The sequence below is a fragment of the Haliaeetus albicilla genome, chromosome 13, assembly GCF_947461875.1.
Source record: "Haliaeetus albicilla chromosome 13, bHalAlb1.1, whole genome shotgun sequence".
Taxonomy (NCBI): domain Eukaryota; kingdom Metazoa; phylum Chordata; class Aves; order Accipitriformes; family Accipitridae; genus Haliaeetus; species Haliaeetus albicilla.
Window position 1 is genome coordinate 34,760,554 of NC_091495.1, and position 25,843 is coordinate 34,786,396.

At 35.7% G+C, this 25,843-nt stretch overlaps 1 protein-coding gene across 3 annotated transcripts in view; it reads right to left on the minus strand.

Annotated features, from left to right (window-relative positions):
* Positions 1 to 1,279: 1,279 nt before the first annotated feature.
* The window catches only part of TTC13 (tetratricopeptide repeat domain 13), a 42,079-nt gene continuing 17,515 nt past the window's right edge, over positions 1,280 to 25,843 (minus strand). The window contains exons 10-23 of one of the 3 annotated variants that reach the window (XM_069800785.1): positions 22,511 to 22,652; positions 21,004 to 21,178; positions 20,440 to 20,596; positions 19,174 to 19,304; positions 18,697 to 18,829; positions 18,114 to 18,206; positions 13,804 to 13,887; positions 12,249 to 12,333; positions 9,803 to 9,909; positions 8,284 to 8,419; positions 7,493 to 7,572; positions 6,260 to 6,338; positions 4,169 to 4,248; positions 1,280 to 1,430 (exon numbers count right to left, since the gene is read on the minus strand). In XM_069800785.1, the coding sequence (XP_069656886.1) occupies positions 1,307 to 1,430; positions 4,169 to 4,248; positions 6,260 to 6,338; positions 7,493 to 7,572; positions 8,284 to 8,419; positions 9,803 to 9,909; positions 12,249 to 12,333; positions 13,804 to 13,887; positions 18,114 to 18,206; positions 18,697 to 18,829; positions 19,174 to 19,304; positions 20,440 to 20,596; positions 21,004 to 21,178; positions 22,511 to 22,652 (1,606 nt within the window). In that variant the 3' untranslated portion in view covers positions 1,280 to 1,306. Of the gene's footprint in view, positions 1,431 to 4,168; positions 4,249 to 4,967; positions 5,076 to 6,259; positions 6,339 to 7,492; positions 7,573 to 8,283; positions 8,420 to 9,802; positions 9,913 to 12,248; positions 12,334 to 13,803; positions 13,888 to 18,113; positions 18,207 to 18,696; positions 18,830 to 19,173; positions 19,305 to 20,439; positions 20,597 to 21,003; positions 21,179 to 22,510; positions 22,653 to 25,843 lie in introns of those variants that run through there. The other 2 variants (XM_069800784.1, XR_011327547.1) reach the window with 2 other exon arrangements.

A 25,843-nucleotide genomic window follows, 5' to 3' on the forward strand; every position in this document is an offset into this window, starting at 1 on the left:
AGAGGGGCTTGAGATTGCCCTGTGCTGTACCCAGAGAAAAGTAACCACAACACTGCTATTGGTACGCTTGGGATACGCAGGATGTTTTCCCCTCTTCCTTAGTAAATAACTTACTCTTTAGAATCTCATATTACATGGTTAGGACAGATATTTGCACCTGCCCAACAAAGCCCTAACCTCTGGAAAACTGGAAGCAAGCAAAGTAAAGAATAGAGTATTTGTGTAAAAGATGACAGCAACAGAATCACGGTTTAGACCATCAATATTAAACAAGTTGAAAGCTGTATCTAAAACAGAACAGTTTGTACACTTTCTGAAATGCTGAATATTCAGGCAAGAAAAAAAGTTGATCAAAGCCACTGAGGAAACCAGACATTCTTCCCACCGTTGCTCACTGTTTCTGAAATCACTTCACATGGTAAAGAGCTCCAAAGTCACAAAGCTCAAGCTAAAATGAGTACAGTTCAGTTAGGACTCACCAGAAATATCATCACTGTTACAATCAGAAATTGGTTCATGGTACTGTCCATGTTGTTTGAACTGAATTAGCCCGGCATTACTGGAAGCCTGCCTTTCCAGAATGCTGCCAGACCCGTCCAACAAAAACAACCCAAGAAGCCCTAGCTAGCTCTCCCAATATAATGTCAATCCATTGATATCTTCTGCCAACCACCACCACTGGGTACTTGGAAAGGGAGACTGATGTACAGTTGCTGTGTTTCTGACACTTACCAAGAGCCTAACTCCAAATATGTAATTTGTTTGGTTTTGTTTCCCAATGATGTCTTCCTGAAACCCATTCTTTTAAGCTGACATCTGTTCCTTCACTGGATTGCATTACATGAAATGCGTGTGTATTAACCAATTACTCACACATGTATGGCTCACGAAGTTTTCCATGCAGAAGACAGAAGCTTTGGAAAAAAAAAACAAAACACAACACACAAAACAAACCAACAAATGGGAAGTAGCATAGCGGTATTTCCAACACAGACCACTTTTTTTTTTTTAAATAAATTTTCACCTGCAGTATGTTCAGATCACAACTGTGATCAGGTTTCTTACTGCTCTTTGGTTTGGCCCCTTGAACAACTACTTCCTGTTAGAGTACATCTCAATACAAGAAATCAGCTGTTCTACTTTTTTTCCTTTTTAGTATTATTCATCACAGAAAGATTCCTTTTATTCTGGTGATAACTAGTCAAGTAAGTTTCCTCTATTAAAATAAAACCAAACCATTTTGACTATAATTTCCCCTTCAAAATAATTTATGAAGCAGTACTTCTTAGCCTTTTATTTGTATAAATTATACAACAACTATAGTTTTTTTTAGACAATGAGATGAGTCTGTATTTAGTACTTCAATCATCGTTCTCAGGGTTGGAAAAGTCTCTGATACTGACGGTAGGTTCTTGTAAGAAGGTGAAATACTGAAAGAGGAGAAAAAAAGAAAATTATTTATCTTTTGCTGAGTTTTACGATTTACCTGGAAGTTAACACATTAGCTTATACTTCTCATCATCCCCTTCTGTTGCTCACAGCCAGCTCTTGCTTCTCATGACTCTTCACTCACTATACAGAACAAAAACCAATGACTGCACAGAAGACCCTTCGGAAATGGCAGAAGTTAAAGCAAAGTTTTATTGCTTTAAGTCTTCAAGCATTACTTACCTTACCCACTATTATTCTTCTACCACAGACAAATTAGCTGCTCATGTTAATTACCTTCATATTATTACTTCAAGTCCTTTGGGCTGTGGTTCTATGGATATTTTTCCCAGCATCAGGCAAAGCCAACTTTAGCATTTTCTCCACTCTAGCTCATTCCTCACCCATTATACATCTCTCATTTGAGCCAGCAATACTATCAGTGGGACTATGCTACAAAATGGTCTCGGTTAAAAATAAATTTTGGTTTTGGCAAGGTTACTTTTAACATAAATCAGTTACCTGATCTGGTTTGCTATGGATTCACACAAATTTCAGCAGTACAACTAAGAGGGTCAGAAACACATAGGTAGGGTTGAAATGACTTAAGCTGACTTTGCTCCCAAGACAGAAGTTCCCCTTTGGTAAAGATATGTCTTTGGGGGGGGGGGGGGAAGACAAAAAAAAAAAAAAGACACGAACAGAGGATTAGGAAAGAAGTTGAGTATATAAATCAGGAGATTTACAGTAAAAAATTGTGGGAACCATAAATATTTTATATTTCCAAGACAACCAGGTCACAATATTTATGCAGACTACTTGCAATAAAAACCACAACTTGCTACACTGTAGTTTAAAAATGTCACTCCTTAATAAATGCCGAGTTTGGCTGCATTTACATGTAGATTTTTAGCCAGAGTCTGACAAAGATGTCCTTGAGTCTTCTTAATAGCCCTCTTCATTTAGGAAGAGATTTTATAGTCTAGTGAAATTCACCAGGCTGAGAACCACTGGTAATTAAGTTAAACAACACTAATCAGTGTGAGATATTCGGCGCTAACAGCAGCTGCAAAGTTCCTCAGGCTCTCAGAATAACTCAGGTTAGACCAGACCTCGGGAGGTCTGTGATCTAACATCCTGCTCAAAGCAAGGTCAACTGCGAAGTCAGACCAGGGTGTCAGGGCTTTATCCTGTCAGGTCTTGAACATCTCCAGGGATGGAGACTGCACAGCCTCTCTGGGCACCCTGCTCTGCTGCTTGACTACGCTCAGGGTGAAAAGATTATGCTCAGTCTGAACCTCATTTCAACTCATGCACGTTGCCTGTTGTCCTGCCACCAAGCACTGCCTGGCTCCATTTTCTCAACACTTACAGGTACTGCAAAGCTGCTGTTAGGTCAGGGCCTTCTCTTCTCCAGGCTGAACAAGCCCCTCTCACTCCTGTTAAGGCATGTGCTCCAGCCCCTTGACCATCTCGGTGGCTCTCTACTGGATTTGTTCCGGTTTATCATAGTCTTTACTGCAGCTGCCCCCAAACTGGATGCAGTATTCTAGGTGTGGTCTGAAGTGCTGAGTACCCCCCTAAATCTGATTCTCCAAACAGCTTTTTACCCATCTAGCTGTCCATTCGTCCAGACCACAATGTGCTATCTTGGTATGAGAGTATTGTGGGAGTCCTTGCTGAAGTAAAAATAAACAACATCAACTGCTCTCTTCTCATCCCCAAATCTAGTCGTTTTATCACAGAAAGCAATCATATTGGGTCACACAATGTTTAGTAAACCCATGTTGACTGTCCCCAGCCACCTTCTCCTTCATATACCCTGAAATGCTTTCCTAGAGGACCCACTTCATGACTTTCCCAGGGACTAGAGTGAGGCCAACCAGCCCATAATTTCCCTGGGTTGCCGTTTCTGGCCTTCTTGAAGACAGATTCAAGATTTCCTTTCCTGCAGTCACCAAGAATGTCCCCTGATGTGCACAACCTTTCAGAGATTATAGATGGCCTTGTAAGGACATTGGCCAGTTCTCTCAGCACCCTTTAAGTGTCTTGACCCTGACGTGAAGGATACTAAAACTGGTTTTGTCTCTGGCCTGATTTTCAGATTTTGTATGGGGAATAACCACTAAGGGACAAATCAAACACACCAGGTTCATAATACTGACAAGGAATTAATGTGTTCAGTATTCAAAAATCAATCCATATGAAAATAAAAATTTTAAAGCATTATACAAAAGTCTTGCAGCTATACTAAGTAACATAATTCTGTATATTCAAAACTTCCATTTACTTTGAAAATACTTACTCTCCAAATTAAAATAGCACTAAAGGATAAGCAAATGACTTTTGATATACAGTTTGAAGAGATCCATAAGAATGGGGAAAAAAACCCCAAATTAAATCACCAGATTTACTAATGATAAAAAAAACAATAATAAAAAGGCAAATTTGACCTCTGGACAAAATGAAGAAAATATTAACCTAAATAATTTTCTCAGAGGATAACACTCACATAACTGAATGTCTAGACTGCTAACTACTCTGTTAGACTAGAAATAAACTACTGTGTGTGTAAATTCAAATCTTGTCTTATCAATTCCTAAACAGTGTTAAAAAATACACTGAATCATTTACTAAGCTCACAATTTCTAAGTAACATTTTTTAGTATAGGTTTAAATTTTACATATTAAGTCTTTCGTATTTTATTTCCCCACCCCCCATCTGAAGAAAAAGATTTACCTTTTCAGATTCATCCAGCTCCTTGCTATTTTGCTAAAAGCTTCAGACCCTGGTGCTGTCATTGCTTCAAAATCAACCAGCTGAAAATGCAACAAAATAAAAAAGATCTTAAGAAATTAGAGAAGTTAAGTTCTCTAATTTCAAGAACTTAATCCTCAAATATTCTTAACATATAAATTCAACTTTAAAAACATATCCTTCCTTCTGTGACAAAAATCCAGTTTTTTTTTTTTAATCTCCTAACAAGATGTTTGTACTAATGAGTCAGTGCCAGAAAATATTGACTGTCTTCAGCCCTTTATTACAATGTCCCAATAAAATGGGGATATTTTTCATTTCTACATACTGTATTCTGCAAAATATTGTATCACATGATTGGTAGATTTATATTGGACTTTCCAGGCATTCTGTATTACTTCTTCCACGGTGGGTTTTCAGACAAGTTTGATTACATATAGCCAAGAACTCTGTGCAACTTCGTATCTACAGCTGAAAATAAGTTTTCAGCAAAACAATGTTCACTCAAAAACATTGGTTCACTAGTACTGAAACATTTAAGGTGACACATTTGTGGTTCAGTGAACTTTGGCTGAATTCAAGGAAGGGTTCTGAGAGCATGCTACCTCTATTCTTGGTAAGACAGCAGTAAGCTTACTAACTAGTCTGTGCCCAGACTACTTTGTTCCTCATCACCAGTTTGGAAGTCAGCACGCGTGCTAGGCACTAAAACTCTCTGTGGGTTTCCACACCCCACCACAACCAATACTGGAAGTTACATTGGCTGTGGCTACTGACTGACCTGTCAGGCAATAACAGGACTCTTGACTACTGGGTATCTTTGTCTTCAGAGTGGTCTGATAAGGCATGCTGTCATAAGCCTGGGACCAGAAATACCCTTCTAAGGAATCTGGCAAAAAAAAAAAAATTAAAAAAATAAATTAAAAAAAAATCCCAATTTCATTCAACTGGGGAAAACAATTTCTTCCAGCTGGTGAAAACTTTTCTAAAAAATGGCTTTGTTCCAGTTCAGGCACTCTGTTTCAGGAAAAAACCTCAAATGTAAAAATGTCCCAAAAGCTTCCTGTAAGTCAGAAATCCTGGTTTTTAGTAATCCTGCAACTCTGCTTGCCTGCATTAAATCAGTCAGCAAAATGCACTACCCTATTAAGTCCTAAGAAGATGCATAAGAAAACCCACATAAGCCTTTTACCTTAGCTTGAACTCCCACAGAACGGTGCAGATATTAGCTTAGTGGCATACTGAAAAGGAAGCTTTCTTGCTACTAAGCAAGTGCAGTTTGCTCTTAAAAGCTACTAGGAGTTCATTGGACTGAAAGGACAAACTTCATTGTTTTCAGGGCTTTCTAGAACAAAAGGGAAAGTCGCTCTTTCTTCAGTTATCCACGCAGGATATTTTCTTCAACAACTTTGATTCTCGCTGGAATTTCACTGATTCTTTTGACAACACATTAAAGAGACAGAAGTGTTCTCACTCCTTTCATGCTGAAAAGGTAACACAGCTAACAGACCAATAGTTGAATAAAGAAAGGGAAACCCTTTACTGAGCAAGGTGGTATAATATTCAAATGTAGTCACTTAAAAACTAGGACTTATTTTAAATTAAGCAGAATATAGAGGGGAAGGAGAAATCAAGAGAAGTTGCTAATACATATCTACTTACCAAGCCCTAAATGCTCTGGAATACATTGAGAGCAAAGGCAGAAAATTTCTGTTGTGTGCCAGATGAGTCACTAATTCTGCCCAAGTATTCTCAGAACCCTTCTCAAAGCAAGCTGGAAAGAGCAGCTCAGAACACTAGAAATGCTTCAGTTACATATTTGTAATTACTGTGGGACACAAACTGCTACAATTTGACTAACCAGAATTGCACATACTATCTCTAAATCTCACCTGCTGACAGAACAGCAATGACATTTTCAAAACTCTCTCAGGCTGCAAAACACCATAGTATGCAGCTAACTCAGCACCAGTAAAGAAGTGTGCAACTTCTGTTCATTCTTACAGCTTCTTCCTCACATTTACAACTATGACTTCCTCCGTTAAGGCTGAACCAGTGTATTTTGATACTTGCCTTTCCTTTAGGGATTTTTCCTGATACTTCTTTTCCACTTGCCATTAGTGCTCCCATGATCACTGAATAAGCTATCACACTTAAAAAAAAAAATCAAGACCAAGAAAGTACAGTAAAAGTCTTTCCATAATGCTCTTTTTAGACTACAAAACAAATAGAATATAGTACTCTTTCATAGAAGGCTAGTAAAAATTACTGTGCTAGTTACTTTATTTTAGAAGTAAAAATAACCATGAAACACTTAAAAAGTGAAATCACTGTTACTTTCCAACACCACTGGAATGAAGTTATGATCCTATGGAATTTAACTACTGAAGAGCAGTGTTTCTACAGTAGTCAGAATCATAATTTCAGACATGAGTTCTTAAGACTCCACAGTGCTGAAAACAAAGCAAACACCTGTTTCCAAGAAGCTCAGCTGTAGCCCAGAAGAGTTTATGAACTCTACTGCAACAGAGCTAGAGGCACTGTAAAGCTGTTCAGTCACTTCAGGTTTTTTTAACTTTTTTTTTTTAAATTGGGAAACTCAGACAGAATTTCTGTTAATTTTTACATTCTGTTAGATAAAGGCAAAGTCTGATTATAAAAATGATGTCTCAGGATTTTTTAAATTTTATTTTCTTCTAAACTGTGTTTAATAATAAGCTTAAAGAACTTAAGTGCTTTGTGGAACAGAGATTCATAATAGTCTTAGATGTAGCCAAGTTTGAATTAATCTAGAATTTCAGCTGAAGGGATCTGCGGTGTGGGACTTTATTCTAGGGTTTCATGTGGTGACGCTAACAGTTGCAATAAATTACTAAAACAATATTTTAGTGTATTTTATTAAGTTATCTCAAAGTATATTTCATCTTAAATACACATTTTGGTAAAGCTTCTTGAGTGAAATTACAGTGGTGTAACATAACATGGATTAGGAACCCAAGCATTACAATTTAAAAATGACACTTTTAAATCTGTGAGCTGAAGTCTATAAATACAGACTACTCATCATTTTAAATATACATGTAGCTATGAATAGTTACCACCAGCATTAGAAACTAGCTTTTAAACCAGTACTAAGTCAGTATCCATCGTCATGGCAGCACAAAATGAGAGACTGTGCAGGACACACAGCTCAACCCAGAGCTTTTTAGCTTTTTTTATGTTAGAAAATATATTAAGATACTGCAACACGTGGACATTTTACAGTGTGTATCCAAGACAACAGACATGATGAAGACCATCACCTACCTAGATCCTCTTGAAAGTGGCATTAAATTATAGAAGTAATAAACTAATGACAGGATCAAGTTGCAAACAGCATCTACTTCCTAAGAGGGGAAAAAAAAAAAAATCAATTAAAGATAATTTAATAGAGAGGTAATACCATATAAAGGAACACATACTGGAAAGTCTTACAGTACTACGATTTTTTTTTAAAGAACCATTTCAAATGTGAAAAGTGTCGAGCTAAGAAGTTGAAGTCTGATCAAGAAATGTTTAAGAAAATTGTTATATCTTTAAAATTCAGGTGAAACAGTTCATCTACGCTGTGTTAAAGGATGAAAAATGGAGAGCACAAACTCAAATGTCACAAGCTCAAACGTAGTCAGATTCTCACTGCAACACAAATCAACACAAACAAAATTCTAGTGCTTCTCATGAATTTGTGTTACTTCTCATCTTACATGTAGCCATCATGAGCCAAATCCTGAGTAGTGCTTATAAGGATGATGAAACAGTGAACACAGACCCATGAGAAAAATAAAGAAAATAAGGGGAGGTGGGGGAGGAACACAATGTGATACTGAGAACTTGTCTGGACTCTGTTACTGCAGCAAAGCATAGCAAATTTTAAAGTAACAGATAGAATTATGGCAACTTCTTATGGTATTTTTCATAATTGGGTTTAAGCAAGTAGTCAATTTTATTACTTAAAATCTCCGTCAAAAATTATTAGAACAGTGACTGTTAAACAGAATGTATAAAGACATAATAGAATTTTATCAAGGAATTCATCATTTCCATTAAACCTGCCTTACCCCCAGATCTGCAGACAGAATTAGAATTTTTCCTTTAGCTGTTAGATCCTTATATAGCGCATCTATTTCCGCATGATACAGCTGTGTTCTCTCTTCTGTTGTCTGAGTTTCTACCGAAAATAATATGTTCCCCACTCTATCGAGTAGATGAAACAAAAAAGGAAGTAAGAAATTTTTTGAACGGAACTTGATGCATAATCTAATATCCAGGGCAAGTTACAAATATACTACAGTTAAATACCACATCATAACCTTTCTCCGATAATTTTTCCTTAAGCAGGAGATTACACGCATTGCCCCCCTTTGAGTTTAAAAAAAAAACAAAACAAACCACACAACACTGAATTAAAAACTTTTTGTCACATTGTAAGTTTGTCTGAAAGAATACATAAAGATTGCTGTCTAATCACAGATGAAGTATTTCCACTGAGGAATACCTGACAAGCATTCTTGTTTCACTTAAAGTGTAGGTAAAAAATAAGAAAGATGAAATTTTACAATATCTTCATGGGCTTGAGATTTTTGTATAGAATGTAAAGTGTAGTTTTGTTAACTTTTAAACTACCAAAATGGAATTGTTTTGGTATAAAAGCAGTTACAAACTATGGATCAAAACAGACTGACTGATACAGAACAGTTTGTGCAGAACAGTTAGACCATTCTACTGATACCAAAATATTTTACCCCCAACAGTGAGGCCATATATTTAATGCCAATTGACTGCATATAGGCATATGGTTTAGAATGTAAAATTAAAAACCAAGAGATATATTAACATTTCAGAGGAGAATTTCGGCTTCCATGCCACTCATTGGAAGCACACAAGTTTTGGGAAAAATTCCAATGCATAGAATTTAAAATTTTAAATAAGCCAAAGTTCTTAGTAGTAGGACTGAGCTTCTGAGCTTCAGATTAATGCTCATTCTTCAGGAAGACAAGCGGCCAGTATTTCACCCAAAGAGTGGCCCAAAGCCTCCTGATTGTATCCTCATACATTCAGGTACTAGCTAAATTGACATTTGCAGATAGAAGGTCTGCAAACATCTCAAAAATAAACATAAAAAAAGGCCAACAATCCAAATAGAAGAAAGTCTCTTCCATTCTTTGCTCATAGACATTTCCATTCCATTCAGGACTTTTCAGTCACCACAACACACTAGGTCTCACAACAAGAAATGTATTTTGTATGGATAAAGTCCAAGATATTTGAGATTTTTTCCCCTTTAGGCATTTTATAATCTAAGATGAACAACAAGGTCTCTCTTCACTTTTGTGCTACATGTTAGAGAATCATCTCAACTGGGCCTACTCCATCAGTGTTATCCCTATTCCCTCTTTGTTAGGGAACACAACAGGAATCAGAATTCCTCAAACGAAAGAATTTTTAGTTATTCACAAAAATGCCACTAGTAAAAAACAAAACCCGTTTTATGCAAGTAGAAATGGCATGTGAGAAGATTAATTGCTAATACTTCAGCATTACTTAATGTACCTGAACCCCTAAAAATAGCAAACATACTTATCTCCTGTTATTGTAATTGTGAATCCATCATATTCTTTCCCTTGATCCTTGAGGCTGGGGACTTTTGTGTTCACAGTAAACCCATCTCTTGTTTTACTGTTAAACTGCTTTCAAAAGAAAAAAAAAAAAAAAAAAGAGTAACATCAGAATGAACAGAGACAGACTGCCTAGCTATTGTTTTGAAACACCTAAAATACATGGACCAGAAATTAAAATGGACAAACTGAGGGAACAGGACAACTACACTATTTCATTTATCCTTTATTTCGTATTGAATGACAATCATAAATATTGAATGAGGCACACTGACATTCAGCTTTACATATAGCAAATATAAAGCAGCAATGTTTATGAAAAGCAACTGTACAAAGCAGTCTGAGTTGTACAGGTTTGTCCCCAAATTGCATGTTGATAGTAACCTTCTGGTCTCACTACGTAAATGCAAAAGCAGGAATTTGAGAGCCTGTTTTATGTTTACACTAAGAAGTAGCTGCATTAGTCCAAGTGTGGATTCCAGAATACAGCTCACAGCAACAATTTCTTAACTGTGATACAGTTTCAATTAATGTTTATCCTCATCAGAAGGAAAAATATCAAAGTTTAAGAATTTTACAAAGCTACATTATCTAAGTGTAATACTGTAGCCAAAGAGTTGTATAAACCAGACAAAACTGTATTTAAGTAAAGCCAAAAGCCCAGCATTTGACATACAACATTCCTAGCTACCCAAATAACTGAACTACATCAATATTAGCAGACATTCATTTTATACAGGCACTATTAATGACTATTATGCAATAGTGCTGAATGGATTACTCAAGCAATTATTTATTTTAAGATAGAACTTGTGATCCAGGATGTTTTGTCTAAAGAGCATCTGCATTTATTTTAAAGAAACAACTCTAAAAGCCTCTCATGACAGACAGCATTCCACTTTGATACAATTTGGAATGGGATACAGGAGATTCAAGCCAGACCAAAATGTACAGGTTATGAAAACCAGAAAGAGTTATTTGCTGCCAGTTGAGACATTTATTTTGAAATAAGTCATGTATAGTCCACTATGTTTATGTACTTTCATCATCCCCTTGGAGTAACCTATATTTTTAACTCCACTAATAGCATTTTTTCTGGCTTACAATTAACAGCAGCCATATTAGGTGCTCTACAAGGCCCTATTTGCAAATTTGTGTGTCAGTAGGGAACATTTAATTGTCTATCCACCCCAACATCTACTAGCTCTTCATCAGAAGTTTTTCTTTAGGTTCACTTAGTATCTACTTGGCTTCATCTTTCAAGGCCAAGAACAAGACAGTAATATAAAAAGGACCTCCAAAATTATGGTATGTTCTTTGAAGACACTTATATTAGTAATACATACTAAAAAAAGCCATATAAAAATTTAGTGCTTGAGCCATGTAGCTTCTGTAAAGATATCTGTAGAGCACAAGTGAGTGAGCACTACTACCCTGAACAAATCCAAACCCAGACAGTCTACCAGCAGTAGCAGCAACGTATCTTCAGAGAGCTCTGTTCTATGGCAATCTGTCAACTTTGCTTAGATATGAAACTGCAGTGTGGACACACCCAGTAAGAAAGTGATGAGTTTGTCTCTACTTAATAATGACTGTTTCTTCCCAAATTTTATTCTACTCTAAATAAAATCCTGTCCAATCCTTTAAAATGAAATACTTTGTAACAGCGTTTCCCCAAACTCAAATACTTGCACACTGCTCATCCTAGATTAATTTGGGGGAGTGGGGGGAGAGAGGGAAGACCTTTTACTTAAACCCAGCTCAAGCCTTATTACTCAAGTGGAGATAAGAGTTAAGAGTATAAATAAATTTGCACGTCATATATCCAAAGCCTTTCTATGAAGACCACCACCAGCAAGAAGAAAACCTGCAGGTTTCCCCACTCCTTTTCTGACGGTCTTCCAATGCACAAGAATGTAAACCAAGATTTCCTTTCAGATTAGCTATCAGTCACTAAAGGCAACTATTCCCCCTGCCAGCCCCACCAGGTACTGACCTGCACCAATGCACCTAAGGTAAAAAGAGCTTCCATGTTCCCCATCTTTCAGACTCACATCTTTGATTTTTTCCTTCATACTGTACAGGCATACTGTGAGCCCATTATGGTGGATCTGACCACAGACCCTCCTGGTTGATAAGGCTGGCTTCGAAGAATTGCAAACATTTTGTCTTCCCATCATTTCTTTACCAATTCACAGTTAGGCCAAGCCTTTCAAATATACATCACACATCTGCATATATCAAAGGGAAGGTCATACCCTACATATACAGGTTTGAAATAACCTGAGTTAGTGTTTCCAGTTATTCATTTTAAGCTTATACATAATGGTTATATTCTGAGGAACTGGATATCTACCAGAACACATTCTATTATTTTTACAATCTTTTGAAGTTTTTATTTAATTTACCTTCATTATGGGAAGAAGATCTTCTACTTTATGTACCTTTTCCAAAGCTTCTCGAACCTCTAATAGTCCTTTTGGATTATTAGCACTGGAAAAAAAAAATTAAATATGGAATTGCAGTGGTTGAATACATGTAGCATTTCTGGAAATCCATCTAGCTTTAACCTAATTAGCCATAGTGGAATAAGTTATTGAAAGTTATTTAATTATTTCTTTGCTGAAAATCAGTTCCTTCATACATGCTCTCCTATTCTTCAAAAAGCAATTTCCTCCTATATCAGCTCAGCTTATTTTTTTCAGTTTCAAACCTCAACTTCAAACTTTGCTGTTGGCCACTCTAAAGCACTGAACAGTGTTTGCATGAGTGCGCATGGGCAGGGGGTTGTTGATGAAGTAAGATGGAAGAATAGAGTTAATGTTAGAAATACTCTTCTCAAAATATATGCATCTGTGTAGCCTCAAAAGTATGTAAATACTACAGATGCAGGCACAGCTGGACCTTGAAGAAACCTATTGAACTACTGCTTTAGTATTTATTAATTACTGTACATCCAGATTTTAAGAACAGAATTATTTTAAAAATCACAGCACAAATCGTTCTGGTGTAAGTTCAAATGCTGCTGGCTCACTCTAAACAAACTTGCTCCCAATAGAGCCAGACTTCCCAGTTACTACAGAACTTACATATCTTCAGCAACTATCATAAATTTTCTAAAACTTAAATGTTTTCAACTGTCATATTTTCTACACTTTCATTTTTTGATATTTAAGTAGCATAATGAGATTGCAAAACAGAACTCTATATTTAATAAATGTTACCAGGCCAACAAAAAATTAGAGTGTTTAAAGCTAAAAGAGTTTCTTAATTTTTAAGGTTAGCAGAACACTGTTGCTACAAATGAGCCACAGGTGGGGAAGACATTTTACTCATAAAGAACTGATCAAAGTTTTAAATAGATGCCAACATCAATTTTCAGATTACTTTTAGTCACATTCTTTCATTCAAGATTCTACAACTGTCTTCTGTTCCAGGACAAAGTCTACCAACCTATCTATGTAACAGGTAGTAAAGATTCTCTGCTCCTTTACAACTACTTTTCAAACACCAGTTTCAATTAAAATTACCTTCCATATCTTCTTTTCTCTTTCTTTCCTCACTCCTACTATTTCATAAATTAATCTCAATATTCAGAGAAACTGTATACTATTCTACCAGGAAGAAACCCAACATCTTTACTAAATCATATTTTTAGAAAGAATTGAGACGCACTCATGCCAAAACTGTGGGTACAAATTCAACACTGTTATTACTTTCTAGGTATACTGTAATCTGTAATTCACAATGTTTCTTCCTATTAGTTTAAGTTTCTTTACATGGCAATGAATAGGATTTTGCATTTCCAATAGAAAATAAGACAGTTATAGATACCAAGAAAACTAGAACTTACTGAAATTAAGAAAATATCCCTCAGACTTTCTCAAATGAATATTATGTAGATTTCAAATCAGTATTACCAGGGGAGTAAGGCAGGGGAAAAAAAACATATCGGTAGTTTACCCATGATAAACAAGGATCCTATCTTTGATAAAATGAAGAATTTTCTCAAAATATTCCAGGTACCGCATGTTAATGACCTGTCCCCTACAAAGAAAAGAAAAGGGTTTTCAAAGTCTTGTTTTTCAATCCAACATTTCAGGGCTAAGACACAAATATTACTCATTAATATTTGACAGAATTTTATCCACAAATGCTTTGTAAATTAAAGGATGAACTAGAGGTTTGTCTGAAAAGGTCAATTGCCCATCCCCCATTTTGAATATAGATTCCATAGTGAACTTGCAATAGCTTACACATCATTAGTGGTGATGCTCTTTGATAAAACTACATTTCATGCGATTTCCCCATTTTCAGCATGCCCATGTCCAGTAAATCTTATCTATATGATAATTATCAATTTGTACAAGGATATAATCTCTCTTAGACAGTTATTTACACTCATAGATATTGCAGAACTAGGAGAGTTCAATCTGCACATTGATTTACTTTGAGAACCAACACTCTCCAGTTTACATAGTTGCCAATGTATATGCTGATCTGCTCCGACAGTCCACATACATTTTTCTTTATTCACCTATGCCCCTCTATATTGAAGTAATTTTGCTTTGACTCCTAACAGTTACAAGTAGTAACTGTTAAACAAAAACATCAAAAAGGTGTTGTTTTTTCCCCTTGGACTACTAAGGAAAAAAATGTACATTAAAAACTTGGTAGAAATCTGCTAGAATTATAACCACTCTGAGAAGAAAAATTACATACCATTATTGCATTTGTAGGAGTCCTTCCTCTTCTCCCAGTCTACAAAACAAGATTTTATAAAGCAAACGTTATCGCTCTCTGTGGAAGCAAAACCACTGTCAATCACAGGAAGGTGTGTACACCTAGCTTTTTTTCCCCACTCTAAGTGATTTTTGGCAGCTTAAGTCCCTGTCTAATGTCTCATTCAATGGTCTCACACTTTAGTAGGCCTAGTCTCAGAATAATGGCAGAATCAGTCTTTAAAAACTGAATTAGAACACATATACATATCTGCACATAGGAAAGGGAGGTAGGGAAAGCAGAAGGATGAAGACAATCTATATACATAATTTGCCCTTGTTGTACGTCCCATCATTTTCCATCTGTATTAAAAAAATATCTGTACAACAGGCAGAAGCATGTCAGTATAAGGAACTGGATTTTCCCTTAGTGGTATCTTGGAAAATACATCCAAACCAGACCTATCATTCTGTAAGGCAATCTAGAAGCAGTAGTACCAAGAAAAGACTTTTGGTGGGTGGTCAGAAGTGCTTTGTGTTTATTCCCACTCTTTCACCTTGTTTAATAAACACTAACACCAAGAATTCAAAACTAGTAGTGTTCCAGACAGTGCCTTCATTTTTTTTTTATAAGAATATTGAGTATATAAATAATGTTTAGCTGATCCCAAATCCTTGTTTTGCCTATGAAAATAACTTAAGCTTTCAAAAACATTTTCTCTACTTTAAATGAAACTTGGTAGCTTTGATCATTTAAGGCAGAAAGGAGAAAAGCTGAAGTCACACTTGTCTATAGACCCATGAAGTAGTAGTGACAGCCAATATACTTTCATCTGGAGAATGCTAAGATCTGGAAGCCTATCAAACATTGTGAAGGGCAAGATGTTTCTTACACACCTTTAACAAAAGGTCCCCAAATTGATTTAAGACAAACAAAGTTTTTGTTTTCTGACACTCTCCAAACATTTTGCCACTCTGGAAAACAATCTTTAATTCAGCAGTCACTGAATGCTAGTGCCTCTATGCCAAGACTCATTTGACAGGAATCACTGAACAATAATGGACTTTAAATGCAAAGAATTCTAAGTAAAGAAAAAGGTTATGTTAACAGATATCTAATCCAAGTATTTTTGCACACAGAAATTACTGGTGTACAATTTAGACCAAACAAAATCTAGAGATATCTTGAGCTCATCATAACTAGATCTGTTATGAATACTAAAAGAACACCCAACTGCTATTGTTACACTTCTTATTTGACTGAACAGCTTGTATCTTTGTATATTTAATAACCATGAAGGCTGCCATTTGTCAGCCTAAATCTACTGTTACACTTGGTTTTCAGGTAGCCATGCTATTGGAAGAATTCAGCCTTAGTCATACAGTTATGACAATAACTTTCAAATCATAAATCAAATATAAAGCAATGTATGTCTTCCTGAAAAAGTCAAAAAAACATAAATTGATCTCAATTATCCACAAAAAGGTGTTAGCTCTGTAGCCTATTAATATCTTCAATAAGCAGCCATTTTACAGTTGAGTAATGCAAAAAAGAGATTATATAGATCTGTATAATCCATTAAGAGTAACTGTCACTTAGGAATCATAATGGACTAGAACATGCTTCAAAAGTAAAACAAAATATATTTTAAAAAAAAATCTATTACCGCTTAATACATTATTTCTTTTATCCCTCACCTCATGTGCAATCATCAGGAGGGAATCCAAAAGCAGAAACAAATCACTACGGAAAGCTGACCTATGAAACAGCTATGACCTGGGATGCAGAATGATCAAACAAGGACAGGTTTCCAGAATCAAAAAGGATGCAATCACCATCCAGTACTAAAGTATGATCAACTCCTAAGGCAGGGGGTGTTTAGGCTGCTTCAAATCTATTGTTCCTTCCAAACAAGCACCAAATCAATAATTTTCAGAGAACCACTACCTAGCTATCAAAAAAGCATGACCAAAATGCTGATGAGATCCCCAAAAGCCAAGGCTAAGCCAAACCCAAAAGGTTAGAATTAGATTCACTGTGGGCATACCATTCTGAATGTTCATGAAGCTTATTTTAGATCACTATGAAATTGCCAAAACAGCTGGAACAGTAAATCATGAGTTTTGCTAGCATTCTCTAATGAGAGAAAGACAAGTAAAGTACTTTGGCCAGTGAAAAAGAGTTGCTGACACAGGCATCCAGTGCAGGGACACATTTCCCCAGATTAAATGTGCAATGTTATTTTCAGCATGGTAATCAAGTGTTGTTACATGAATCCCCTTCTGTGAGCACAGATCACCTAGAAATTAAGCTTTTACTCTCCCATTTAAAATAAAACCAGGAAGAAACAGATGAAGTATGGAACGCATCCTTGTCTCAAAGTACAGATGGTTGTGGTTTCTGCTGCATCTTATGTGTGAGAAGAGAGAAATGCAGCAGTGGCAAAGATGGACAGAGCCTGAAGCCCAAATGTAATACTTGGCTTGAGGGAAGAAAGAAGTCTGAGCACAAGACTGTTCAAGCAGCAGCACATCCTGCAAGGCAACTACTGATCTGTAGTGGAGTTTAACTCTACATTGTAACTGCTCCCTAAAGTAAAGGGGAGGCTGCTAGGGTCCATTCCATCGAGTGGAAGGAAGAACGTCGACAAATTCTTGTTAGCCTCTGTATGTGTACATTGGAATATCACTGTTTTTCTCTGCCTGAAATAATTCTTGAGAAGGCTTTGCCTCTCTTACCCTCCTTTTTCCACACGGCTTCTCAAAAAAGAAAGAAATAGATACAAAAGCAGAATGATAGATCAAAGATTCAATACTTCCCATGGCGGGGGTAGGGGAAGGAAATAAGATGAAACCTGGCTAGATATTTACTTACACAAACACACTCTGCTCCTGTGATTGACAGTGATGTTGCCACATTGAGTCTCACACTTCTACCACTTCATGGAAGGTAGCACTGACATGACTACAATACTGAGTCTTGCAGCATGGGAGAAGATGGAACGTACAACAGTGGTTGAATCTCTTAAAATTTACCTTTGTTTGAAAGTGCAACTGTTACCTTTCACAGGTTACTTATTTTGTCATTTTTGCCTTACTTTGGCCTGCTCTGAAAACAACTAAAAGAACTATGTTTTTCCTCTCTATTGTAAATTGGTATTACAGCCAATAGAACAGCATTGTTTCATTACTGCTGCCACTATCTTTGAGAAGCAGTGTTTGCAAAAATTATAACTGTGATGAGCTTTACCTTAAATGTAAAAATTAGATTATTTGGGAATTAAAAACAGCATGTAAAAATATGCATCTTCTGGATCCTAATTAGATCTTGCTATAACTCAGTTCTACAACTAAAATTCAGTAAAAAGAAGAAATGTCATGAGGGAAAATTTGAGGTAAACAAAACCCAAATGTTCCATTAGAAAATATAAAATACAAAACAATAAGCACATATACATTCAATACTGTAATACACTGTTTCATGAACAGCTGGTAAGTTTTGGTACAATCCTTTAGTATGTGGGGGAAGGCTGTTGGGTAAAACTCTCATACCTGATTAAGTTAATATGATTATTGAAGCCTCTGCTAAGGCTTCGGGCAGGCATTTGGTCCAACCAAAGCACAGGCTGGTCAGGGTCAGCTATCCTACAAAAGACAAAGGACATTAATATTGGCACACATTTCACTCCAGGTAATATTTTAAATGAGCTTTGTTCACACACAGAATAATTTTAGGCAAAAGCTAGAATTCAGAGATCACAAAAAGAACTTTTTATTGAAACGCATGTACGGTTTTAATAAGAAAAAAATCATAAGCATTTTATGTCACTGGAGTTTCTTAGTTTTTGTTAGCCTAAGCTGCAATGCATCCTATGGTCTTTCACAGCTTTGCCTCAACCAGAAAATGCTATTCCTAACTCTTCACCTCTTTTAAAAAAGAAGAAAAATGGAGTATTTTCAGAAGCGCACTCCTTGTACCTAAACCATCCTTCTCTTTTAACAGAACACTTTATAGTTACAGTGCAGTAGCAACTGTTCATTTTCTCCTCTGTGACTTCAGCCCTTTGGTCAACTGAAGCATGCACCATTATTATAACCAAGATAAGGCTTGTTCTCTCTCTTCTTTTACCATTACCTTCGCCACTTCACAGCAATATCGAACATATCTCTCCACTGCATCAGTCTGGTTTTCCCATTCATCCGAACTTTTGAGTTTGCCCAAGTCCGCTGCACAGCTTGCATTACTTCTAGAGTGGCCAGTCCCATTGCTGGGCGTGGGAGAGGAGGAGAGAGGGACAAACAACAACAAAACCAGAAAGCCAATTAGAGCCAAACACTCATTTTTGTACAGACAGGAAAATTGAAGCAGGAAAGGGATGTATTTACAGGAAAAGAATTGCCAACATCAATAAAATCTGGGAGAACATGATTTCCAGTCCCCAATTAGGTCGGGAAACTGCTGACATAATGATTATTTTCATTTTAAACTTTTTATCTGATTTCAGAGGAACAGAGCATAAAACTAACTTGCAGATAGCAAAGGTATAGCATTAAATTATCACCACCTTGATTTTTTTTTTCCACTCAAATTTACAGAGTATTTTCAGTATACCTCTATGTATTCTTTTATTTGGAAGAAATCCTGGCGTCTCATACTGCATCATGGAACCCAGATGATCAGCTACACATATGAGTTCTTGCACATCAGGCTTATAGGTTTCAAAATTCTGAAATAACACATCTCTTACAGAGGAGAAAAACATGCATCAGACATAACTTGGCAACAAAAGTCCTGAAAGTTGTAAAACACAGATTTGTTTGTCTGATAACCAATACCGTTTGTGTGAGAAATACTTAAAAGTAGTAAGTATAAACAACACTCATTCCTCCTCCCACCCCACTGAACATACACAGTACATGGCAGTTACACCCAATATCTAAAATGAAATCCTGGTCTTACGGAATTCAGTGGCTGGTCTTATTACTGTCACAACCAGTATTTCACCTTCAGACTTGCTCGTAATGATACCAAATAAAGTTCACAGATAATACTTTATTCTTCAATGTTACACTCAACCCTGAGGAACTTTAACACTAAGTAAGAAAAGAATATGTATAGAAACCTGAAGCCTTATTCTGTAACTTCTCCCTTAATTCTGTAAAAGCTTCTTGTGCTAAAGAGGCAGATTCTATTCCATATACACAAAAGCCATCAGTTTTTAATTCAGCATTTTTTCACATAGGCAAAGTGAATACATGAAAATACATCTAGAAAGTAGTATACAGCAGGAGAAATTGCTCTTTCCTTTAGCTATATATTTTTGAAGCCTATTCCAATAAACCCCCTGCTTTGTTGATTAAAATCACTCGCCTCCTAAAATACTGGTTATCTAAATTACTCCAGAGAAGATTTTTTCCCAGTGAAACCCAGCTGCCATTAAAAAAAAAAAAATCTATTAATTATCTAGGAAATTACACCTATAAAAAAAAAAACAACTTAACAGACAACAAGAAACTGTAAAAAGGGTGCTACATAACACTACACTGAACACCTCAAGCTTAACTCCTTAACATTAATTGCAAGAAAAAAAGAAATAGAATAGTTATCAGTAAGGCCACAGAATATGAAACAACATTATGTGGATATTATTATGTGAAGACAGAAGTGAAGAAAGTCATCCTAAGTTTCATTCTTCCTCTTTTATGGGCTAAACCAACTCCAAACCCTAGGATTTTGAAAAGCATTTACACACTTAGTGGAATTCCACTTTCATAAAGCATTAAACATTTATGATGTTATAATGCCTCGGAATAGCACTTTAAAAAAGTCAAATTGAAAAAAACATTTGGAGTAGGCTTTAAAAAAAAAATTACTCACTTTATATGCGGCTGTAACCCTGGCTGTTCTTCATAATTTTCTATAAGAAAAGGAAGATTTTTGGCCCAGTGGTCCTTGAAATTTCCAGGAAGATCTATATCAATATTATACTCTGTAAGAGGGGTATCCAAATGTGCATGCAAGTATCTAGAATACTCTGGAGGAAAGAGATAAAATTAAATACCATTTACATAATCAGTCTACTTATGTAATTACATAAAAACAAAAGCCAGATTATATGTTTGTCAGTTATCCATCATGACTTTAATAAGCCATTACGCTGAGGTAATTTAATTTTGCTATTAGCTAATTTCAAGACAGAAATAAGTCTATTTCAACTTTTTACCATTATACAGAAATGTATATTTCATTTGTGGTCCTAGATTTTAACTGTATGAACAAATAAGAATCAGTGTGCATTTTTTTAAACAGACATACTCAAGAGTGTTCATGAGAATGTACAATGGTTTCTTTAAAATGGCTATAGCTACAAGCATGCTTGCACTTTCAGGGTTCTCGAAGGATTTAAGTAAATTAAAAAAAAGAAAAACAATTCCAACTTACCTCGAAGGTATTTCACTTTCAGATATTCTGGGCTGGCCTTCTGACCTGGTAGTGGATCATTTAACATAACTTTAGTCTGAGCTTTTATGCCTTCATAAAACTGTCCCATTGCAACATGGCTGAGACCTTTCATGTACTGGCATACTTCATTGTATGGTTCTAGCTGTAGACATCTCTAGGAGATTAAAGAGACAAAGCACCCAGAAATCAAGAGAGAGAATGAGTATCTTCAAATAAACTAACTTGTTCGGTCAGAAGACCTGCATGAAAAGATTTACTGATCATTAAGATGCACTTCCATCACAATTTTCTTTCAAATGATGCAGAGCACTTAAATTGCTAGCAAATGTAAGAAAAAAATATTTTCACCTTCATTAAAAGGAGAGAAAGGAAAAAAAAAAAGGAACTGCCAGTGCAAATATGCTTTTGATCACACTTTAGCTGTTATGAAAATCAATAATGTTTGCTCTAATGATATTGGCACTACAGAAGTTTCAACATTAGTTGAATGAAATTAGACAAAACACACTGCTGACAGTATTAGCAACAAGTCATTTTTGGCTAGTTCAACATATGTATTGTGCCATTTCCTCCACCCATACCTTTGCTAGTTCATGCACTAGTACACTTCATTATGTTAGTCAATTATTTACTATAGGTTAAATACATAGCAAATTCATATTTATCATTCAAATTTAATGCTCTGGTTCTTCTAGTAGTTACATGTCATCAGAAGAGCATCTCCATCTTAAAAGTTGAAATATCTTTTCAATTACACAAGTATCTACAAATTGTGTTATAGAAGGTGAATACGTAATAATGCACATGAAGTGTCCTCCTTGGGATAAGCGCACACTCATTCACAAAGGGATGTAATTGTTTCCACATCTTATTTCATTCCTTGTTTTAAGGATGTGGACATATGATTAACATATGCCTTTATTGTTCTGTCTACAAAATGAGGCCATTATTTAATATCAGTGGAGAGGCACAAGATTTTGTTTACCTATGGAAACATGCACATTTTTACAAGCTCAATGAATTACAACATATTCTGAGTTTTACAAAACAAAGACAATACCTCAGAAAAAATAGATAAATATTGGAACTTTGCATGCTTATTTTAAGCTTAAAATTACAAAGACGACTACATTCCTCCTTCCATCAGATATGAAAAAAACTTTAGGTTTCAACCCAAAATAAATACTAGCAAGAACACAATTACCAGTTTAAAAAACAGATAAAACATTTTGACCAGAGCTTGGTTGCACAAATTCATAAAACAATTAGAGGAAGTATCTTAGTGTTAGCAAAATTCCATTTTTAATTAAAAACTGTAAGTTTTTATATATATTTTAACACAGACTTCACAAAAAAATAATGCTAGTCCAAATGCACACACATACTCAGAATGAAAACCTTTGACATTTGTCCATTTTATTACACTTGTTAAATACTAGTCCTTGTTAAAACATTTTAATTCTGTATTTACTTAGGGCCTGCTTACCTTAAAATTCTTCAGCGCTTCATCTAAGCTACCATGATGATAAAGCATCATTCCTTTGAGCTGCAATGTCTGAACATGATTTTGATTTAGGAGCAAAGCCTTCTGGAAGCTCTCTGTAGCAGCATCAAAGTTGCCAAGTTCTCTAAGCGATTCCATAAAGTGGAAAGTGAAGAACATAGGAGGCAACAGTGACAACGAAATTACTTGTTAGAAGTTGTTTTAACACTTCCGAAGGGGATATCATTACAGAGGAACACAGTATTAATGGAAAATGTCTTTAACAAAAGCAGTAATTCTGCAACTGTTCTTCAGTGGTAATAACAGAACAGCTGCACAGTTTTTCACTCCCAGAAATGTGTACTCTGAAATACAACCCAAGACAACCAGAAATCTTCACAATCCCCAGTGGACATAAACCATAAAAATACATACCTATGGTATTTTTTCAGAAACTAAAAGAAACAAAACTTCCATAGAAAGCATTCTTGGAAAACACTAGCTATGACAGGTCTTTTAAACTTCTAAATATAAACACGTTTTTAAAAATATACTAAGTACTTAAATGCTGATTAAGAGGAAAGCATATGGTGTTTGAAAGCTGAAACTAACTAAAAATGTATTGACTGGAATTACTCCATGTGCAGGACAGCTTTTAGTAAAAATAGCCACAGAAACTATAAAGAAAAAAAATTTAAAAAGAAATAGTACACAATTTTTCTTCAGATTTTTTTATTCCGGAAGTTTAAGATCATAAAATTCTTTCCACATTGTCCTGGTTTTGGCTGGGATAGAGTTAATTTTCTTTCTAGTAGCTAGTACAGTGCTATGTCTTGGATTCAGTACCAGAAGAATGTTGATAACACTCTGATGTTTTCAGTTGTTGCTAAGTAGTGTTTAGACTAAGTCAAGGATTTTTCAGCTTCTCGTGCCCAGCCAGCAATAAGGCTGGAGGGGCACAAGGAGTTGGGAGGGGACACAGGCAGGACAGCTGACCCAAACTGGCCAAAGGGGTATTCCAGACCATGGGATGGCATACCATGCCCAGTATATAAACTGGGGGGGGACCTAGAGGCGGGGATCCCTGCTCGGGAACTAACTGGGCATTGGTTGGTGAGCGGTGAGCAATTGCACTGTGCATCACTTGTTTTGTATATTCCCATCCTTTTATTAGTGTTGCCATTCTGTTATTGTTATCATTATTAGTTTCTTCCTTTCTGTTCTATTAAACTGTTTTTATCTCAACCCACAAGTTTTACTTCCCCCCCCACCCCCCGATTCTCTCCCCAGTCCCACTGAGGGGGGCGAAGGGGGAGTGAGTGAGTGGCTGCATGGTGCTTAGTTGCTGGCTGGGGTTAAATCACGACACACATCAAATTATACTAGATGAAATTAATCCAAACAAGAGCAATGCTAGACAAAAAACGAAACAAGATTTACTAGGTTTAAATACAATTGCCAAAAAGAATTTTTAGACAGAACAGTGATTAACCACAGCTCTTTAGTTTCAAATAAATGCACGAACACCAAAGATACTAGATTCGAAGCAGGAATTAATAGGTAAAATGCTATAACTCGTGTTGTACAGAAGGACAAATCAGACTCAGAATTGTCTGCTTCCACTAGAAAAAGAATTCTTTAAGAGGTATTTTTAAGCACTGTATTTCAAACTTATTTGATGCAGAAGAAATCAAGAGTGAACTTAAAATACAAGGTTTTAGAAAGAAAGAATTTAACAGCTAAAGTTAACTGTGCCCCAGAGAAATGAGATTATTTCTGCCTGTTTTAAGACCTGAGTGTTCATGGGAAAGTAATTTAGACTTTTCATAATTGTCACTAATTACACTGTCCTCAGTTATTAAACAATATTCTATTCAGCTTCTCACCTTCTCTAACTGCTGAGCATTTAGAAAAGTCAATAGTAATTCTGCTTTGTATATTAAGTTCTTAAAAAAAAAAAGAAAAAACTATAAAAAAAAAAAAAGAGGTAGATTTCTGTACATTCCTTCCCCTATAAATTCTTGAGGATCAGAGAACTTTTGGAGGCAGGGGACAGCGAGAGGGAATAAAAGCAACAAATTGAAGTTGATTAGGAATACTCTGGTTAAATGACTTTTGCTTTGTAAAACAACAATGCAGTGCAAAATGAGCTATTTTAAGGCTTGCTTTTTTCTCTCCTTCAAAATAAAACTCCTTCAGATAAAGGTTTCTTGGGCACAGGGTAGAACAGCTGATCAGCTAGAGAGGCAATCCCACATCAGAATACAAAACAAAAAAGTTAAAGCATTTATTGGAAATGTAAGAAGACAACTGCCCATCTTCCAGGCTAAATTACAATTATTTAGCACCTTGAAAGCACTTACACACCACAATAACAAGTACCACAGAAAAACTCATGAGGAAATTAGTGATTTGACACTGAGTTCAGAATTTAGACACTGTGGTAAATAAGGCACAAGTCCACAAAGCAAAAAATAACAAAAAGAAAAATTTAATTGACAACACTTTCAGTGAATATTGTATGTTCTGTATGCTGACGGAAACATAAAGCCTGAAGAAAAAAAAGTACATGATCATGTAATGCTTGCACATCAACCCTACCCAACTTAATCCTTGCTACACAAAAGCCATTTATGTTGCAGCAGCATCTATGCTGCAGATCAGTGCTTTCCAAAAATAAAAATGTAAAAGTGGAAATAAAAAGCTGACAAGACACAGCAGGTTAGGAAAAGAACTACAATGGGCAGAGATATTCAGTTGCTGACTATTTTATGTTCTTGTCTTGTTGTATACAAGCTATATGTACTTGTCTCCTTAGTAATTATCTGCAGATCACCTTTAAAGTAATACATTTTATTCAACTATAAATTATATTATTTTATCTTTAATGTAAATTTAAAAAAAGAAAGAAGTGACTAGTTGCCTTACTAGAGATTGCTTTTTTTTTTTTTAAATTATTTGATTAATAGCTAAGAAACTACATGACTATTAAAAATACCCTAAATAGGAAACTAGCTAAATTCTCAGAATTGTAAATCTCTTTGGTGAGAGATAAACTGATACAGGAACTAGCAGTTCTATAAAATGATACGCACTATGCAATGAGCTTTTCATAAATGTAAGTAGCACAATAATCTCAAATGGCAACTAATGAGCATATTAATCAACAGTTCATATTAAACATTTCCATCATTTAAAAATCATTTAGCATACCTAAAACACACGTTATTGAAACCGCCATTTACCTAACCATTGAGTCTGGGAGACTCAAAGAGCTACCGGAGACTGAATTAAAAATACAAAGCAAACCTAGAAATTATTTATATTGACCATATC